We start from the raw sequence: 20,661 nt of genomic DNA, 5'->3' as shown, positions 1-20,661 counted from the left end.
CCTTTACGTTCTGAGCCAGCACCTCCATCACAGCTACAAGTAGTAGTGGACTTAGTACCGACCCCTGATGCACTCCCACCTTCACCTCAAACTCACCACTATTCACGTCCTTCGTCCTTACAGCTGTGCGTGCTCTTTTGTACATTGTCATCACTACTATGATCAACCATTCCTCCACTCCTAACTTCCTCAATGCCCATGTCAATACTTTGCGTGGAACCCTATCGAATGCTTTCTCCAGATCAACAAACCCCAAAAACAGCTTCTTCCTCTTCTCCATGTACTTCTCCTGCAACTGCCTCACAATGAAAAGCGCGTCTGTCGTTCCTCTTCCTGGCATAAATCCAAACTGCATTTCGTCGATCTTCACTTTCTTCCTTATCCTTCTCTCCAACACCCTTTCCAATACCTTCATTCCATGCTCCAATAACTTTATCGCTCGGTACGAGCCACACTCCAGAGGGTCACCTTTCCCCTTGTATAGAGGGACGAGGGTACTCAGTTCCCAATCCACTGGAATACGGCCTTCTTTCACCACCAGATTACAGATCTCTGTCATTCTCTTCACACCCCACCTTCCTGCTGCCTTCAACATATCTCCCACAACTCCCGTCGGCCCTCCCGCTTTTCTACCCTTCATTGCTTTTATGGCTTCCTCAACTTCCTTCTCAGTTATCTTCTCTGCCGGTCCTAAAAGTGGGTTACTCTCTATGTTGCCATCCCATTCATTCTCTGTATTCAACAGCATTTCCATATATCTTTCCATCTTCCTTTAATTCCATCTGGGTCGACAACGATTTGTCCCACTTCATCCTTCAAGCAACTCACCCCCATCACATCACACCTCTCTTTCGCTATCTGCTTTGCAATCCTGAATACTGCTTTCTGACCCTCTTCCGAATCCAAGCGTTCTCCGAACATTTTCCTACATGCCTCCTGCGCCTTTGCTACCTCTTTCTTTGCAGCCTTCCTGGGGCTGCCTTATAACTTTCATGCTCTGCTGTTTCTGCTCTCGTACCCTTCGCCTTCTGCCATTCCTTGAACTTCTTCCTCTTCTCGTCAATCCTCTTTCCAACTTCATCATCCCACTACCATGTTTCCGAGTGCTTCGGTGGTCCTTTTGTCCATCCACATACCTCACCAATGGCTCCCAACAGACTAGCTTTCATTGACATCCAACCACTTTCAAGCTCAACCACATCATCCTCGACCCTACTCAGCCTCTCTTTTAATGCCTCCCTTACTGTCACCTCTTTCAACCTCCACACCTTTATTCTCGGTTGGTACTTCACCCGCCGAACTCTCCTCGCACCTTTCACCCTCATGTCGCAGACAACCAAGTGGTGCTGTGAAACAGCCTCCTCCCCCGGGATCACCTTTGTGTCCCCTATCTCGCCTACGCACCATCAGGTAGTCAACGGTTGTCGTCGACCCACCTGACGTGTATGTAACAAGCTTATTTTCCTCTTTCTGGAACCGGGTATTACAAATCAACAAATCAGCTCCATCAGCAAACTCCAAAATCCTTTCACCTTCTCCATTTCTCACACCATATCCGTAACCCCCATGAACTCCATCAAAACCATCCATACTCCTTCCCACATTTCCATTTAGGTCTCCTCCTACCACAACAACTTCCTCATCTTTCACGTTTTCCATCAGCTTCTCGATCGCACACCAGAACTTGTCCTTCTCTTTATCGCTTCGACCAACCTGCGGAGCATATCCCGAGATGACGTTCACCAAGAGCTTTCCAATCATCATTTTCACCATCATCAACCTATCACTCACTCTAGTCACACTCACCACACTGTCTACAAACTCCTCAGAAAACAGGACACCAACACCATTCACGCCCTCCAGGCACCCTTGCCACATAAACTTGTATTTCTGTCCCTGCCTGCCCTTCACCATTCTTACACCACTTCCCTTCCATCTCGTCTCTTGCACACAACATATGTCCACTCTTCTTCTGACCAATACTTCCACCACTTCTCCTGATCTCCCTGTCATTGGCCCTACATTCCATGTCCCAAACCTCAGAAACCGATCTCCACTTCGGGCTGTACCCTGCCCATATGTAGTTATAATTGTCATGGTTCTCTTTTTGAGGCAATGTTTTTATGGCCGGATGCCCTTCCTGACGCCAACCCTCTTCGTCGTCTTACGACACGTAGGGATACGGTGTACCTATTCTAATTCAGGGTACACACTGGGAAACGTTTAAAACATGGAAATTCTGGGGAGGGGGGGGGGGGGGGTGGCGTCAGCATCACGGCTGCGGTTTAAACATATTTAAACAAAACCATGAAAAACAATCTGGGAAAAGAATCTAAGTGAGAACGTGGATTTGAGAAAGCAGGAGCAGAGGTGGAAGAAAAACGAGATATAGGGGGCGGGGCACAAGTCGAGACGAGGAGAGCGAACAAGCACGTGTCCGGGAGGAGACAAAGACTTAATATAGAAAAAAAATTGTTTGTTTATTTGTTTGTTCTGTTTTCAAAACGCTGGACAAAGGGTAAGATGTTCATGGGAGGTAGGGGGGAGAAAAGAAAATCAAAGAAACAAGCAAATACTATGATGGAAAGAACCCATATTCACAAAACACTGACGGGGGGGTGGGGGGGGGAGGGAGGGAGCCTGGAGACCGTGCACGAGCGCGAACAAAAAAACGACAAATTACACACAAATTTGCAACAACTACAAAACCAAAACCAAATAGAAACACACAATAACACATACACAACAAAATACCCAGCGGAAATTTGACAGACACGAACGGGAAAACACTCAAACTTTCATGCCATGGAGAGATCGAAGCAAGCCTCGTCGCTCGTCGTCGTCGATCGTCGTCGATCGAAGCAAGCCAATATACGTCACTTTATTAATGACTTCTTTAATTAAATTTCTAAAAGATACATCTTCGGATGAAGCACTAGTGGTTTAGTTATGCTATTAGCCAATTGATGAAGAAAATATTTTGTGATAATCTTTTATTGATTTTAATTATGCAATTAATCAATCAATTATTGTACACCTCTCCCTCCCAATGCAGCCTCAAAGAGCTGCACTGCGGTATTGCCGGGTGCCGGAGGCGCCCCCGCAATGCCACGCTGTTGGATATTTAATTATTTGGCATGGGGGCGGTGTACTTTGAATGTATCTGTACTTGTTTAAGTTCTTTCCTTCACTGTATTGCTTATTTCTTAGATTTCCTTTTCTCCCCCGAACGTTGATCCTTTGTTTAACGTTCCATATACAAAAAAACAACAACAAAACAACAACAAACAAAATATTATTTCCTTCTCTCCTCACCCCGCCCCCTTTATCTCTTTCTCTCCCACCTCTTCCTTCCATCTCCAGCCGTAACTCACCCTTCAAATTCGAGTTTCCTTCATCTCATTTAACCCTTTCTCCTTTCTCTGATCCACGCCCTCACTTCAGGGACTTTTCCCAGATTGGTTTTCATGGTTATGTTTAAATATGTTTAAACTTTCCCCTGCAGTATTTTATTCAATGGTTTATTATAACACTGTAATGAAATTGTATCTAAGTTGAACCCAGGTGTTATGCTCTCTCTAACCACTGAGAGGCGTCTATAAGAACTCGGACGGCCATCGCTCCAAAACATTCCTGTGACATTTAATCTGTGACACGTAGACTCGAATGGTGCATATATGTAGATGACCCAGGCTTGCTTGCATTGATTGATAATTGCTGAACTTCCCCTTGATTCCATAATCCTGATATATTGCATGATTGTATTTTTACAGGATGTTGCCAGAGATCGAATTGTCATTAAACCTACTACTAGGTCAAAGTTGTGGATCTGATTTTCATTACAATTAATGACAATTCGTCTCGCCGTCCGAACGAGAACAAGAGGCGAACGAGAGCGACATGGCAGGACACAAAATGATCCAGGTGCCGCTCTTTGCAGTCGACCCTCAAGTGGCGGACGCGGCCGCGGATTTAACACATTGGCTGAAAACCTTGTATAACCAATTCAAGGCTCAGGAAGCCGTCGTCCCCGATAAAACGAAACTAGACGTTCTGCAAACGAAGGTCCACCACAACGTGTACCGGGCAATCGAACAATGCGTGACGTTCGATGCTGCTGTGGCAGAGCTGAAGCGTATTTACATTAAAAAACGAAGCGCGGTCTATTCCCGGCATCTGCTCGCAATATGACGACAACAGCCACGGAGACTTTAGATCACTTCGCTCAAGAGCTCCGACGTCTGCTGACCGAGAGTGCCCCAGCGGTACGTACACATGAACAAGTTTGTGATGATCTTGTTCGCGATTCTGTCGTCGCCGGACTTAGATCCCCAGTCGTCAGACAGAGACTTCTTGAAGAAGCCCATTTGACACTCGCTGAAGCGCTACGGCTATCTCACGTTTATACCCAAGCACGGGAACAATCCGACGCGTATGAACACCCATACGTCACGGCGGGGACATCTCGACAAACTCGACCGGGGAGAGCGACCGCCGAGGACGTAGATGCCGCCTCGGCACCTCCGCCGGAATTGGAGACCCCGGCCACTCCCGAGGAAGACCCTGATCCGGGCTTGACGGCAGCCGCTGGACCCAAGCCCGGAAGTAACGCTACGTGCTATTTCTGCGGGAACCGAAAACATCTCAGGTCTGTTTGCCCGGCTAGAGATGCGACATGTCATTTGTGCTCAAAGACAGGTCATTTTGCAAAAGTTTGCCGATCGCCGTCGCGGGGCAAACGAGCCCGCTCGACGATGAATGTGCTTATCGCCGAGCCAGCGGACCGAGCGAAGCGCCTCGCCAGACTTTGATGGGGATCGCACCTTCCCGTGGGCCCCTGGCTGTGCGCTCGACCTTGGTGAGATTCGTCGCGCCGACTAAACAAGTGGCGCAAAAACGACAGTACGCGGTGCGACTGTCCTTGGCCGGCATTCTTCCGACACCCTGCCAACTCCCTGGATCGGCCACCCGAACGGCTAATGTTGGCTTTGAAACTCCGCGCGTGACACGAGCGCCATCTGGAGGCTGCACATATTATCTACAAGCTACTGCTACGGCACGAAAGCTGGGAACTTCACGCGAGGCACGTGCACCCTCTGGAGGCGGCACGACTGGCCTACAAACGATTTCAACGGCACGGAAAACTTTAGCTGGCGTTGGATCCACACGCGAGGCACGAGAGCCTCGCCTAGACGACTCGATAACTGCAGGTCTACCTGGCCTGGCTCGTGCTATAATCCCACTTATGATCGAGGGAGTTTTTGCTAATGCTTTGATCGATACAGGTTCCACAGATAGTTATGTTGATTTTCGACTTGTGCAAAAACATGGATGGCCGATTCTTGGGACAAGACACCGAATCTTTATGGCCTCCCAGGGGCTAAGGCTCAGCACAAAAGGGGAATGTCGACTGAAGCTTGTGATTAAGGGACGAATGTTTCCGGATGTGCATCTCATGGTCTTACCAGCATTATGTGCAGACGTTTTGCTAGGACATGATTTTCTCAAGCGACATGGACGGTTGGAAATGGAATTTGGTGGCTCTGATACGCTTGCTGTGTGTGCTCTTGCAGGGATGGAAATTGAGCCGCTGTCGCTGTTCCCCAATATGACCACGGACTGTACACCTGTAGCGGTTAAACCGCGACGCTACTCACGAGCTGACGCGCAATTCATTGCGGATGAAACGGCCCAGCTATTAAAGGAAGGTATCATAGAACCTAGTCGGTCGCCATGGCGGGCCCAAGTTCTAGTGATACGAAGCGAAGCGCATCGCAAACGCATGGTAATCGACTATTCGCAGACGATTAATCGGTTTACACAGCTGGACGCCTACCCCCTTCCGGGAATGGACTCCCTGGTTCGACAGGTGGCCCAGTATTCGGTCTATAGCACTCTCGATCTGCGTAGTGCGTATCATCAAATCCCCATCTCCAAGGTCGACCGCATCTATACAGCGTTTGAATCGGGTCAAAGGTTATACCAGTTCACCCGGCTACCTTTCGGGGTCACGAACGGGGTCGCTTGTTTTCAGAGGGCTATGAACGACATCGCTAAGTAGAACTTGACCGATGTCTTTGTATATCTGGACAATCTCACTGTTTGCGGGGATGACCAGGAACATCATGATGCTAATCTGAAGCGCTTCCTCAAGGTCGCGCAGAGGTATCGCTTAACTATGAATGAGGCTAAATGTCGTTACTCCGCTCGCACGATAGATCTTCTGGGGTACACCGTGACCCACGGCTCTGTTGCTCCGGAAAAGGAGGGACTGCGACCCTTGCTCGACATGGCCCCGCCCTGCGATCGTGCTTCGCTGAAGAGTGCTCTCGGGCTGTTCGCTCATTATTCAAAGTGGGTACAAAATTTATCCGTGAAGCTCCGCCCGCTTGTGGACTGCGAAGCGTTCCCCATGAGCCTTGCCGCCAAGGCTGCTTTCCATAGCCTTAAGTCCGACATCGCAGGCGCCGCTGTGGTGACGATTGACGAAAATAAATCTTTTGTTTTGGAAAGTGATGCATCGGATCATGCGAAAGCTGCGACTCTCTCCCAGGGGGGGCGCCCTGTGGCTTTCTTTTCGCGAACTCTCACCTCCGCTGAGCGGAGACATTCGTCTGTCGAAAAGGAGGCGGACGCCATCGTCAAGTCGATTCGGCATTGGCGTCCCTATTTGCTCGGACGATGCTTCCAAATTATCACGGACCAATAGAGCGTTGCGTTAATGTATGACACCCTGCATGCTCAACGCATTAAGAACTAGAATCCGGGCACTCGGTAGAGCGCATACCTTCGCCGCAGCTACTGTTCTGTACTTGGCATGGGAGTGTATGCGATGTGAAACTTTATGTGAAATGCGATCGATTTTTAAAAATCAGAATTTGAGCAAATCTGTTTCATTCGTCTGTTAATATGCCTCCCCGATTGACAAATCTGCAATTTGAATTTCATTTGAGGTTGAAATGATTGCGGGAGATCGCGTTATAGTGATGACGTCTTGGATGGACATCCTCTTCTTCAGTCGCTCATAACTTTGAGTGAAATACGATCGAGTTAAAAATAGTCAGAATTTGAGCAAATCTGTTTCATTCGTTTGTTAATATGCCTCATCTCTTGACAAATCTGCAATTATAATTTTTTTTGAGGTTGAAATGATCGCGGGAGATTGCGTTATAGTGATGACGTCCTGGATGGACATCTTCTTCTTCAGTCGCGCATAACTTTGAGTGAAATACGATCGAGTTAAAAATAGTCAGAATTTGAGCAAATCTGTTTCATTCGTTTGTTAATATGCCTCATCTATTGTCAAATCTGCAATTATAATTTTTTTTGAGGTTGAAATGATCGCGGGAGATCGCGTTATAGTGATGACGTCCTGGATGGACATCTTCTTCTTCAGTCGCTCATAACTTTGAGTGAAATACGATCGAGTTAAAAATAGTCAGAATTTGAGCAAATCTGTTTCCCAAAATCTAATCAAATGTGTCCCGTATAATAACCAATCATCCCACCAAATTTCATGCAATTCGGTTGAATACTTTTTGAGTTATGCGATTAACATACACACACACAGACATACAAATAAATACACAGCGATCAAAACATAACCTTCCGCTTTTGCGAAGGTAATAAGAATGAGAAAATCACTCGCTGGCGCATCAAACTCGCCGATTTCTGCTACACCATCAAATATCGCCCTGGGAGGGATAACCTGGTTGCCGACGCCTTATTGCGGCCGGCAACGTGCGGGCCTCATATCTTTGGAGGATCTGCACGCTTTGCACGACACTTTGTGCCATCCCGGGGTGACACGTTTCGCTCATTTTGTGCGTAGTCGTAACTTGCCCTACTCGGTTGAAGACATTCGCCAGGTCTGTTGCAATTGTTCTGTATGTGCTGAACTCAAACCGCGTTTTTACAACCCTCCTATGGGGACACTGGTCCGAGCAACTAGGCCGTGGGAGAGATTGGCGATGGACTTCAAAGGGCCACTGCCGGCGTCACCGGCATCGAGTAACTCTCGTTATCTGCTCACTATCGTTGATGAGTTCTCGAGATTCCCTTTCGCTTTCACGTGCACAGATATGACGGCCGCCACGGTTATCCGGTGCCTGCAGAACTTGTTTTCTATGTTTGGGAATCCGGCCTACGTGCATACCGATCAAGGTGCGGTGTTCCTGTCCCAGGAGGTGAGGAGCTTCTTACTCCAGCACAATGTCGCTTATAGCTATACCACTCCGTATAGACTGCAGGCGAATGGGCAGGTCGAACGCTTCAATGGTATTATATGGAGAGCCGTCACGCGAAACCTTAGGTCCCTCGGCCGAGGCCTAGATAAATGGGCTTGGTCGTTACCTGCGGCACTGAACTCGATCAGGACTTTACTGTGGACGGCCACCAACCAAACTCCCCACGAACGGATTTTTCATCACCCGAGGAGCTCGGGTAGTATCCGACCTTTACCTAGTTGGCTTGCTGAGCCGGGGCCGGCTTACCTCAAATGTGCGGTTCGCATGAGCAAGTATGATCCACTAGTGGATAAGGTGCAAGTACTCCAAGCTAATCCCGAGCATGCTCGCGTGTTGATGGCAAATGGACGCGAGTCCACTGTCTCTGTTCGCCACCTGGCTCCTTGCGGGGAAATCGACGAACCAATTTACGAGTCTATGGACTTTCCCGTTGCTCCGCCTATGGAGCATCTGCCGGCCATCTCGCCGCCAAATACACCCCAGCCTGTAGGCACTGTGGTGCCACCTTCGTCGCCTGACTCAGGCGGCTACTCCGACGCGGGGGGACTCCGGACTTGGGGATGTAGTACCCGGTAGTTTCCGGACCCGTGCTGTAAGGGAAATTCGTCGCCTCGATCGCTACGGATGGGCGGACTGACATGGACGATCGCTGCTCTACTATTGCTGCTGCGTGCTTGATTCCTGCCTAGCGGAAGTGTAGTTCTAACGGCGGGGAGAATGCAATGAAATTGTATCTAAGTTGAACCCAGGTGTTATGCTCTCTCTAACCACTGAGAGGCGTCTATAAGAACTCGGACGGCCATCGCTCCAAAACATTCCTGTGACATTTAATCCGTGACACGTAGACTCGAATGGTGCGTATATGTAGATGATCCAGGCTTGCTTGCATTGATTGATAATTGCTGAACTTCCCCTTGATTCCATCATCCTGATATATTGCATGATTGTATTTTTACAGGATGTTGCCAGAGATCGAATTGTCATTAAACCTACTACTAGGTCAAAGTTGTGGATCTGATTTTCATTACAAACACGCTTTTTTTCTTCCTATTTAAAAGGCTTTTTTCAATTAACCTCTTCAAATTATTCCACTTCAAAAAAAAATTCAATCCCTTACAGTCATTCCTCCCTACATTCTCTAAACTCACCTTCATTCCACCCCTCCTCTATCGTTCTCAAACGGATCTCCGATTTGAAAATCACAACAAACCCAAGTTGTAATAAATGTTCGTTTTTCATAAATCGCCCACTTCTAAACTCCCCCTCACCCCTCCCCTTCTAATCTCCCCCCACCCCAACAATCTCTCTCCAAATCTCCCCCCGACCACCTCCTCCTCCTCAAAGCTGCCTCCTCACCCCTCGCCTTCAAAACACCCCCCTCACCTCTCCCCTTCAAAACTCCTCCCTCACCTCTCCCCTTCAAAACTCCCCCTCACCTGTCCCCTTCAAAACTCCCCCCTCACCTCTCCCCTTCAAAATTCCCCCTTGCCTCTCCCCTTCAAAACTCCCCCCTCACCTCTCTCCTTCAAAACACCCCCCCTCACCCCTCTCCTTCAAAACACCCCCCCTCACCCCTCCCCTTCAAAACTCCCCCCTCACCCCTCCCCTTCAAAACTCCCCCCTCACCCCTCCCCTTCAAAGCTCCCCTCCTCACCCCTCCCCTTCAAAACTCCCCCCTCACTTCTCCCCTTCAAAACTCAAGCTTCTCAAAGCTTCTCAAGCTTCTGTCACTCAAGCTTTTGGGTCTCACTATCTGCCATGATCTTTCCTGGGAAAACCACATTTCAAATCTGGCCTCCAAAGCCAGTCGCCGACTGGGCATCCTCCGTCGTGCGAAGTCCTTCCTTGGCACACCTGAGCTCCTCACCACATACAAGGCTTTCATCCGCAGCTCAATGGAATACTGCTCTCCCTCGGGGCTGGTGCTCCTGCCTCACACCTAGCTCATCTTCACGCTGTTGAACCCAAAGCGTTCAGAATCATTGGAATCTCCCGCGATGAAGCTAACTCCAAGGGCCTTTCACTCACTCACCGCAGGCAGGTTGGTGGTCTTTCCGTCTTCTACCGACTCCTCTCTGGCCTTGCCCCCCCCAGCTCTCTCTGGGCTCTGTCCCACAAATATTCCTACAGGTCGCACAAGATCTGCCTGCAACCCTCTTATGGTTAAACTGCCAAAATCAAGACTTTCTGCTCACCTTCACTCCTCTTTACTCCCGCCTCGACAACAAACTCCCTCACTCTCTTCAATCGCACTCTACCCTCCAGGTCTTTAAAACAGCTGTTCACCACCATCTCTTATCTTCCCCCATCCAAAACCTTGATCTTTTCTACCCCTGCTAATTTCACCCCAAATCCTACACTTTTTTGAAATACCAACTTCTGTCCTGGAAGTCCTTGGTCTCCTTGTGTTTTGCACCTCTCCCCCCCCCCCCCCCCTTCCCACGCCTCCTCCCCCCAGGCCCTCTCCCTCCCGCGCTTCTCCCTGCTCTCAGGTGTTGCGTTTGTGTGCTTCCCCTCCTCTACCCATCTTGTCTTCTGCTCCCTCTTTTTGTATGTTTTGTTTGTCTGGTTGATTTGTTTGTGAAATAAATGTTAGCTCTTTCAGGAGCCTCGATTCAGTATACAAAAAACTCCCCCCCCCTCACCCCTCCCCTTCGAAGCTCCCCTCCTCACCCCTACCCTTCAAAACTACCCCCTAACCCCTCCGCTTCAAAACTACCCCCTCACCCCTCCCCTTCAAAACTCCCCCCTCACACCTCCCTCTCAAAACTCCCCCCTCACACCTCCCTCTCAAAACTCCCCCCTCACACCTCCCTCTCAAAACTCCCCCCTCACACCTCCCCTTCAAAACTCCCCCCTCACCTCTCCTCTTCTAATCTCCCCCCCTACAATCCCTCTCCAAATCTCCCCCCCCTACCACCTCCTCCTCCTCAAAGCTGCCTCCTCCCCACTTCCTCTCCCTTCATATCTCTTTGCTGATGATTCCACTATCTGCCGCTCCATTCCTCATATCGGCAGTCTGCAGCCTCCTCCCTCTCTGCAGACCTGGACAAAATCACAGACTGGTCAAACAAGTGGAACATGTCTTTCAATCCTGACAAATCTCACACTCTTACTATGTCTCTCAAAAAAGACCGACTGGACAACCCTCCCATCTACTTTCAGAACAATCCACTCCAAGAAGTTCTGTCACTCAATCTTTTGGGTCTCACGATCTGCCATGATCTTTCCTGGGAAAACCACATTTCCAAGCTGGCCTTCAAGGCCAGTCGCCGACTGGGCATCCTCCGTTGTGCGAAGTCCTTCCTTGGCACACCTGAGCTCCACACCACATACAAGGCTTTCATCCGCAGCTTAATGGAATACTTTTCTCCCCTCTGGGCTGGTGCTCCTGCCTCACACCTAGATCGTCTTCACGATGTTGAAACCAAAGCTTTCAGAATCATTGGAATCTCCTGCGATGAAGCTAACACCGAGGGCCTTTCACTCACTCACCGCAGGCAGGTAGGTGATCTTTCTGTCTTCTACAGACTCCTATCCAGCCTGGCTCCCCCAGCTCAATCTGTGCTCTGTCCCCCAAATATTCCTCCAGGTCACACAAGATCTGCCAGTAACCCTCTTCTGGTGAAATTGCCAAAATCAAGACTCTCTGCTCACCTTCACTCCTTCATTCCTCTTCACTCCCACCTCTGGAACAATCTCCCTCACTCTCTTCAATCCCACTCCTCCCTCCAAGTCTTTAAAACAGTTGTTCACCACCAACTCTTATCTTCCCCCATCCAAAACCTTGATCTCTTCTACCCCTGTTAATTCACCCCAAATCCACTTTTTTTTTGAATTACTGCCATTTTTCTTTCCTGGAAGTTTCAGCAGTGTCCATGTGTTTTATACTTTCCCACCCCCCCCACCCCGTCTTCCCCCCACAAGCCCCCTCCCTCCCACAGATCTTCCATTGTCCCCCGTTCTCTGCTGTTGTACTTGTGTGCTTCCCTCTCTCACCCCATCTTGTATGTGTTGTGTGTCCATTTGTTTTTTTTTGTTTTTTTGTGATTGATGTTAGCTCTAACACGAGCCTCGATGTTGTATACAAAAAAAATAATTATATACACACGCAATGACGTATATATACAATATATATATACACACACGCAATGACGAAGCATGACGGTCGGACAGAAAACTGCCTCTACTTCAATATATACAAGATATATATTTAACCTCCAGTAACGTTTCAATCACTACAAAGGGATTAGTGTGACGATTAGATTTACCATAATAATATTACGTTATTATTACGAAAATTATATTATTTTTAAAAAACCGAGGTGAATTCCTTACTTCCGCGGTTACACCGCTTCAATCCATCAACTTTCAATTCACGACATTGGGATTAAAGTGTTTTGGTTATATTTGCTATAATATTCGTATTATTACGAAAACGATACGACTGAAACGATACCACTGTATTAAGAAACCTGGGCTTAATTTGTCTGAAGTGGAAGGTGAGTCATAAACGCCTAAGGCCTATACTTACCGTATTGTTGGAAGAGACATAACACCGATGCTTTCGATATTTGATGGTCATTTTAACAATCGGTTTGTTTGTGTTTCACACTGAATGAAAAACGTAAAGGTAGAACATGGCGATTGCGATATATGACAGGTTCGACGATATGTTCGACATGAACGAAATATAAATCAACATGGCGGTGTGTGGAGAGTCAGCTGCTGCACCGCCGTAATGACATCAGACGTAATCACATCACCCTGTCATGTGACCAGATTCTTAGCTCTGATTGGTATACGTTTGAGGGGACATACATACATACAGACGGACAAACACTGTTCTGGACGGCTCTGCCCGATGGGCTATGCGGTAAAAAAAACTTTAGTGGCCTTCACAATCGTTGAGTGAATTTCAATAAACAAATTTAAAAAACAGTTGCATTACAAACGTTTCAAAGAGATGTGCATAAACATTATTCTTTATAAACAGCTGGAAATCGTCATGTGACAGGGAGGGGAGGGGGAGGGAGGGGAGGGGGAAGGAGGAATTTGGTTCAGCAATTTGGAAAATACGTTAATATGGCAAAGAGCTCGGAAATTGAGTGTCTAGTCAAATTTATTTTGCTTTGAAACTCACAAAGACAAACAACACACTTTTCCAAAGGACAGGCGATTCATCTCTAATAACCAATTGCTTTAGCAACGGCCGTGAGGACAAAGGAGACCGCAAACGCACGTACTGTATCTACTTCCTGCCAAGTGTCTTAACGTCATGCAGTCCAGACACAAGCGTCATTTCAATTTATTTTTCCACATTTTAAAGGCAGGCCGACCGTATTTTGGGCTCCCAAACAAAAGGGGCATCTTTCACATGCAGTCTTTCACAGCCCCATCATAACATGTTAACCTACAGGTACGTTATAAGTGCGTACTGCATTTACGCTTTTTTCCGCATGATGCCGAAGTCCAGCATTATTTGGAATTATTTACCGATTGGCCCGCTTGGTCAAACTTTGGCCGATCGATTTGAACGCTTGTTCAGAACGGAATCCCTTTGGAACTGGGGACTCCCTGTACTGTATTTTGTATAAAACTTTTAACGAGTATAAAGCAAGTTAAAACCCAGATGGCTCATCAAAGACCTTCAGGGTGGGATAATCTGCCTGCCCCACCTGGTCCATAAACTACTTGTGACATCAGTACATTCACTATGGTTGACTCTTATGCCCTTCCCTGGTTACAATAGTTCAATCTGAATGACTGAAGGTCTCACCTTTCTCCTGCAATGGAAATGTTAAAAACTATAACTGCACTCAGTGGAGCGCATACCTCCCTCCGCCAGGCCGATTCGCTTACATTTTACATCCCCCTGATAGGCTGGATCTGGTTTTGGACCTGAACCAAAATCGAATTGGCTTGTTCTTGTCATCTAACAAACTCGTCCGCCTAGTTTAATGAAATATTGTGCTACATATCGTTTTGGCCCCATCTCTCAATGGTGAAGAATCTCTTTGAAAATGAAAAAAATTCTCATATCCAGATTCAGATCTTCACCAAAATCGAGTGAAATGCGTCCTTGTCAAACACCCAGCCTGTCCACCAAGTTTCATCCAAATCCGTCCGTAACTTTTTGCGATGTAGTGTTATATATATTGTTTTTGGCGCAATGTCTCAATATTAATAAAATAATAAAAGAGTAAAACTGCTCAAACCTTAAAATTGTCACCATATTACTTGCAAACATTGGAGACCAAGACACCACACTATGTGCAGACTTCCTCCAAACAAATACTTCGGAACAAGTTGGAAAACATTTAATACAACAAAAATATCTGATCATCACTTTATTTTTTTGTAAACAACAGAAGTAACCAACTGGCAGCAGTAACCTAACGGAAGTCGAGCAAATCAGAACAAAACAATTTAAATTGTTCAATGCCACCGTGGTCGGAATTTGAAACACATTAATGCTCGAAGTGAAAACAGGAAACGACGAGTGTCTCAGGACTTGAGAAACAGAGTTATAATGTAACAAAGGCTCGACTTCTAGCAACGTGCAAACATAACCCGAAAACAGACAAAGATCAATGTGGTGAACAGAGTTAAAAATACAAATAACTAAGTAAGCAGGCAAGGCCATCAGACCAACTGCGAGCCACAAATACATGACACAGAAGCATGTTTCTCATTCCTAAAAACAGGTGTACCAGGACAAGGCTGCAACGAGCTGAGATTGAAGAACATCATCTTGCGAAACCACATATACTAAACTGAAGCAATTGTTTTTCTCCTCTTGAAGGCTCATGGAAGAGAAAGGTGACATTAACAGTGGGGTAGCAGGGCAACAATTGGGGACTACCAGAAAGGGGATAAACAAACAGGAAAGGAAGAGAGATGTAGAAGGAAAAACTGAAACCAGCAAGTAAGAGGGTCGGGTTGGAAAGGGTTAATGGGGGTAATAGACATCATGGAAGAGGATGGGGTATGACCTGAAGTAGTGGTGCACTGCCCGCTTGAAGCCCTGGAGGGGAGAGTGGGAAAGAAGGGCATTTGGAAGGTGGTGGTTGCACAGATGGGAGAAGCGAGGAACAAAGGGATGGAAGTTTAACCCCAACCCGCCCAAAAAGGCGCACAATCTGAAAACCTATGATCAGCATTAGTCCATAGTAGTAGCATGCAGGCAAAACTTGCCACAAATGCTCCGATTTGCCTCTCACGCCATCTACCAGTGACAAGACATTCAAACATTGATATTTCATGTGACAGTACACAAATGTGTAACACTCGCTAGCATTACGGTTAGTGTGCGCTGCGAGTCTGGTAGATCAGCGGTTCAATTCTGACCATTCCTAGTCATACCATAGACTACCTGGAACGGCCCTCGGTAGAGCGCACACCTCTGCCAGGTTGAACAGTTTACGTTTCGTATCCCACCGATAGGCCGGATCTGGATTCGGACCTGAACCAAAATCGAATCGCTTGTTCTCGTCACCTAACCAACTCGTCCACCAAGTTTAGTCACAACTCGTCCATAACTTTTTTAATATCACGTTATATAATCGCTTTTTGCCCGATCTCTCAATGGTGAAGAACCACTTAGAAAATTAAATAATTCTCATATCCGAATCCATATTCAGATCTTCATCAAAATACAATCGATTAGTCCTCGTCACACACAGAACCTCTCCAACAAGTTTCTTCCAAATCCATCCACAACTTTGAGATATCCTGCTCTATATCGTTTTTGGCCTCATCACTCAATGGCGAAGAATCACTTGTATTAGCCGGATCCTGATCCGGATCTTCATCAAAATCCAATAATTTAGTCCTCGTCACATATGCTACCACTCCACCAAAGTTTGTCTGAATCCATCCACAACTTTTTGAGATATCTTGCTCACAAACAAACAGACGGGCTGAAAACATAACCTCCATCAACCTTCGGTGACGGAGGTAATAAACATGGTATGTGTCTGCTTCCCTCACTTGATGCTCAGCATTTAGAGGATGAAGCACAGATAAACCGCATGGGTTGGCATCTCAATGGGGAACAGTTGGAGGGGTGGGAGGGAGAAAGACTTCTCCTCAAAATTGCCAAATAACTGGAAAAAAAAACGATGCCATAAGATGGCAATGGCAGCACCCAAAAAAAAATCAAGCCCTGTGTTGTCTGGTGTCTCTATCACTATGTATGTGCGTGAAAGCTCTCCTAAGAGTCTTGGACTCCAGACAAAAATAAAATAATAGATGTTAGAAAAGCATCTCACCTGACCTTGCACGCTAAACAATAAAGCGTGGACTAGAACGGCACTCGGTAGAGCGTGTACCTCCGCCAGGCTGAACAGTTTACGTTTTGTATCCCACCGATAGGGTGGATCTGGATCCTAAACCTGAACCAAAATCTAATTGGGTTGCTCTCGTCACCCAAACAACGCATCCACTAAGTTTTGTCATAATCTGTCCACGTTTTGAAAAATCATGCTATACATAGTTTTTGGTCCCATCTCTCAATGGTTTTAGAATCACAAACAATTGGAGTATCCGGATTCGGATCTTCACCAAAATCGAATGAGTTCATCCTCGTCATACTCCCAAACCTGTCCACCAAGTTTCACCCGAATACGTCCGCAACTTTGACATATCCTGCTCAAAGACAAGCAAACAGTGAATACATAACCCTGGTTACATCATCAACACGACATTAAGGGGGTAACGTGCAGCAATCTCAAAAAAATTAATAAAGTAATAAAATCTCAAAAAACCCCATGAATTGAACGTGTCCATAACACACGACCCTCGAAAGCTTGCAATAACTCGTTCCCTCTCAGACATTGAAGGCTTGCTCAAAAGGATTAGGACAAAAGAAAAAAGAACAAGCGTTACGCCTCGGTCCCCCGTCGGTGAAGTGATGTGAGTTGACAAAGTGGAAGACGCAAGGCGGCCATCTTGGATTTTGACATGGCGACCCCAATTTTCTATAGCGTTCTTCCTTATGCGTAGATACACCCACACACCAGATTAGAAGTTAGTAGTTCGTTAATTTTTCCAAGATATTTCGCTCACAAGGTTCAGACATATATATGGTGGCAGCCATCTTGGATTTTGACGTGGCGACCCCAATTTTCTATAGCGTTCTTCCTTATGCCGAAATACACCCACACACCAGATTAGAAGTTAGTAGTTCGTTAATTTTTCCAAGATATTTCGCTCACAAGGTTCAGACATATATATGGTGGCAGCCATCTTGGATTTTGACGTGGGTTGCACCCACACACCAAATTAGAATTCGGTCCTTCGCTTACGCACGCACGTACGCACGCACAGACGGACGCACGGGAAAACCATAGTCCCCCTTTTGCTCCGCGACGGGGGACAACAAACGTGATGCAGGTGTGATTGGTGTGAAAGGAAAGGAAGAGCTTCCCTTAATGAAACGACTGTGTGTAGAACAAGAGATGGAAATGAAAACAGTTTTACACCTCAATGGGATAGCAGCAGGAACATCATGGATTATAATCATTCATTTTAAATCGGGAATGAGGATGTACATCCCACAACACGTTCTCCTGTTCTGCAACAAAGAAAGGAGAGAGGCACAGAAGGTGGGGTAAGGGGGTGGGGTAGAGGGGGGTAGGAATAATACCAAATCACCAGTTTTTGAAGATATCCCATAATGCACTACGAGGTAATGTAAGAGAATGCTTTGGAGCAAATGTGATGGTTCGACATATATATATATATAAATAAATGTATTTTTTATATATTTATAAATAAATAAATAATATATATATATATATGTGCACAAATAAATAAATAAATAAATATATATATATGTACAAATAAATTAATATATATATATATATGTGTACAAATAAATAATATATATATATATGTGTACAAATAAATAAATATATATATATATATTTAAATGTATATGAATGATATGTGGATAAGAACAAGGAAGTGCGAGTGAGAATTAAACAAAACAGATGGAACGCGGATACGCAGGGAGACGATGGCGATGGCGGTGGGGAGCGGAGGGGATATATGCAGGAGGTACTTGGGGGGGGGAGGTGAAGGGGGGGGGGGGAGGAGGAGGTGAAGGGGGGGGGGAGGAGGAGGTGAAGGGGGGGGGGGAGGAGGAGGTGAAGGGGGGGGGGGGAGGAGGAGGTGAAGGGGGGGGGGGGAGGAGGAGGTGAAGGGGGGGGGGGGAGGATGTAGCGATATGGTCCAACGAGGAGTGACGGCGTCAGGCAGAGCCGGCGCCTCGTATTTTTAGCTCCATTCGGAGTCCGATGGCCGAACGTGTGCTGTAAATAGCCATTAGGAACATGTCAAGCCCTCGAAACTGGAGCCGTTCCCGTGTGGTAACCCACGACGCACCAGGTCTGTCCAAGAACAAAGCGTCTACGTCCGTTATCGTTACAAACAAATAATAAATAAATAAATAAATAACCACTCATTCTCAAATCCTTTTTCCACACGTTCGACGGGACGACGAACCAACGGCAACGGCGACCCCGAACGTTAAATGGTTCCGTGAATACGTAAACACGTAATTACAACGAGCACCGCTCGAACACAAAGGGCCAGCCATTGGTGGCTTCGCCAAGCACGTTCTGCAGCCACGTCCACCTCGACGGAGACCAGGGGGCAAGACCCAGTAGCCAAGTCGGGCTCTTCTTCGCAAAAGGTGCCGATAACCCGAGAGATACACATCAGGTACCCCGTAGCCAGCTCGTAGGCCTCGAATCGGGGTGGGGCTATACCCCGAGATTGCTTGCACCCGTAGGACCGTTCGCTCGGTCTCCTCACGAACGATCCACCACTCAGCACCAAGCACCACTGGCGCGACTGGCAAGAGCACCAGTACGTACCTTATAAAAGGCTCCGTTCGACCCCCGGACCTCCACCGCCAATTCCTCCATATTCCGGCGAACAGCGCGCACGGCACGCTGGGAAAATTATTTTTTTCCCTCGAAATATAGCGTCGTGACGTCATCGACGGTTTCACGTTACTGTGCTCGTGACGTCACTCCGATGTGTTTGGTTTCGGTGCCGACATTTTCCTGGAGTTGCTCTCCTCTCGATTGATCCTGAGTACCTTGAACTCGTATCACGGCCCAACAGCTTCTGACAAGATACTGTACTTTTACTACAATTTCTTTTCAATTTAATTACATCCTGATCACGCCATTTGCGATTTCTATTCACAAAACCTTTATTACGTGACTACTGCACATTAAATCAAGCATATCGGATTTTAAAAAGTCATTTCGTTTACGATGCGGAAGTGACGTCAAGCGCACATTTATAGCGTCACGAGTTCGTCTCCATCCGGCCGTTTGGGCTCCTGTGTTCCACCTCCACACCGCCCAGCACTGCCCCCTATTGCCGGGAGCGCGAATTACACACACACACACACGTCCAATCGGACATTTGGACAGGTCGCCGGCGCGTTGGACTTGTATCGAAAGGTACCCGAGTAATAGTACCGTGGAATATTTTACATAAACGAGGTACATGCAAACAGGATAGCAGGCTTCACGTGGCCAATCCGAAGAGGCGATATTTGAGTATTGTATGACATCACTGGCCAATTCCAGATGACAAAAAGGGTTGCTCCTTTTAAGAAATTTTATTGGTTTATCTGCGGTGTCAAAAACAGGTTGACAATACTTTATTTATTTATTTGTTTGTTTGTTTGTTTGTTTGTTTGTTTGTTTATTTGTTTGTTTGTTTATTTAATACAAGGTAGAGGCTCGTGTAAAAGCTAACATTGATCACAAAAAGACAAACTGACACATAAAACATAAAACATATGATAAAGGGAGCGGGAGAACAAGATGGAGAGCAGAGACATCGGGAGATCTGTGGGAGGAATCGGGACATCGGGATACTTGAAGTATAATAATAATTGAAATAATACACATCCAGTAGCCCAGACCTCTAATGTAATGAAATGTTTTGAAAGAATATTGCTGAAATTTTTGTACACTCACGTTGGCTTGTTTGCAAGTGCTATATGGTCACTTTGAGCCAAACATGTAGATCAAATATGCTGATGTTACAGTAATTAGTGGGTTCCATTCCATGACAAAGTGACCACTCCATGACAACCATGAATAAGTGTTTGGCCCAAAGTGACCATTTACCAATTGCTAATGTACATACCACTTGCTAATGTTTGGCCCAAAGTGACCATATACCATTTGCTAATGTTTGGCCCAAAGTGACCATATACCACTTGCAAATGTTAGGCCCAAAGTGACCACATACCACTTGTTAATGTTTGGCCCAAAGTGACCAGATACCACTTGCTAATGTTGAAGGCTCCAAACTATATAGTCATCAAGGCCAGGCCTTAAATAAAAGAGTTGCATTAATAGAAAAGTCAAGAAAGAGAGAA

The 20,661-nt window shown here is 46.6% G+C and overlaps 1 protein-coding gene across 3 annotated transcripts in view; it reads right to left on the bottom strand.

Annotated features, from left to right (window-relative positions):
- The window catches only part of LOC137432476 (RNA-binding protein FXR1), a 104,482-nt gene extending 85,071 nt beyond the window's left edge, over positions 1–19,411 (bottom strand). The window contains exon 1 of one of the 3 annotated variants that reach the window (XM_078783271.1): positions 19,130–19,411. In XM_078783271.1, the coding sequence (XP_078639397.1) occupies positions 19,130–19,180 (51 nt within the window). In that variant the 5' untranslated portion in view covers positions 19,181–19,411. The remainder of the gene's footprint in view (positions 1–19,129) is intronic. The other 2 variants (XM_078783270.1, XM_078783272.1) reach the window with 2 other exon arrangements.
- Positions 19,412–20,661: the final 1,250 nt, after the last annotated feature.

The sequence above is a fragment of the Myxine glutinosa genome, chromosome 8, assembly GCF_964187855.1.
Source record: "Myxine glutinosa chromosome 8, kmMyxGlut1.1, whole genome shotgun sequence".
In the NCBI taxonomy this organism is placed as follows: Eukaryota; Metazoa; Chordata; class Myxini; order Myxiniformes; family Myxinidae; genus Myxine; species Myxine glutinosa.
This window is presented reverse-complemented; position numbering and strand designations above follow the sequence as displayed.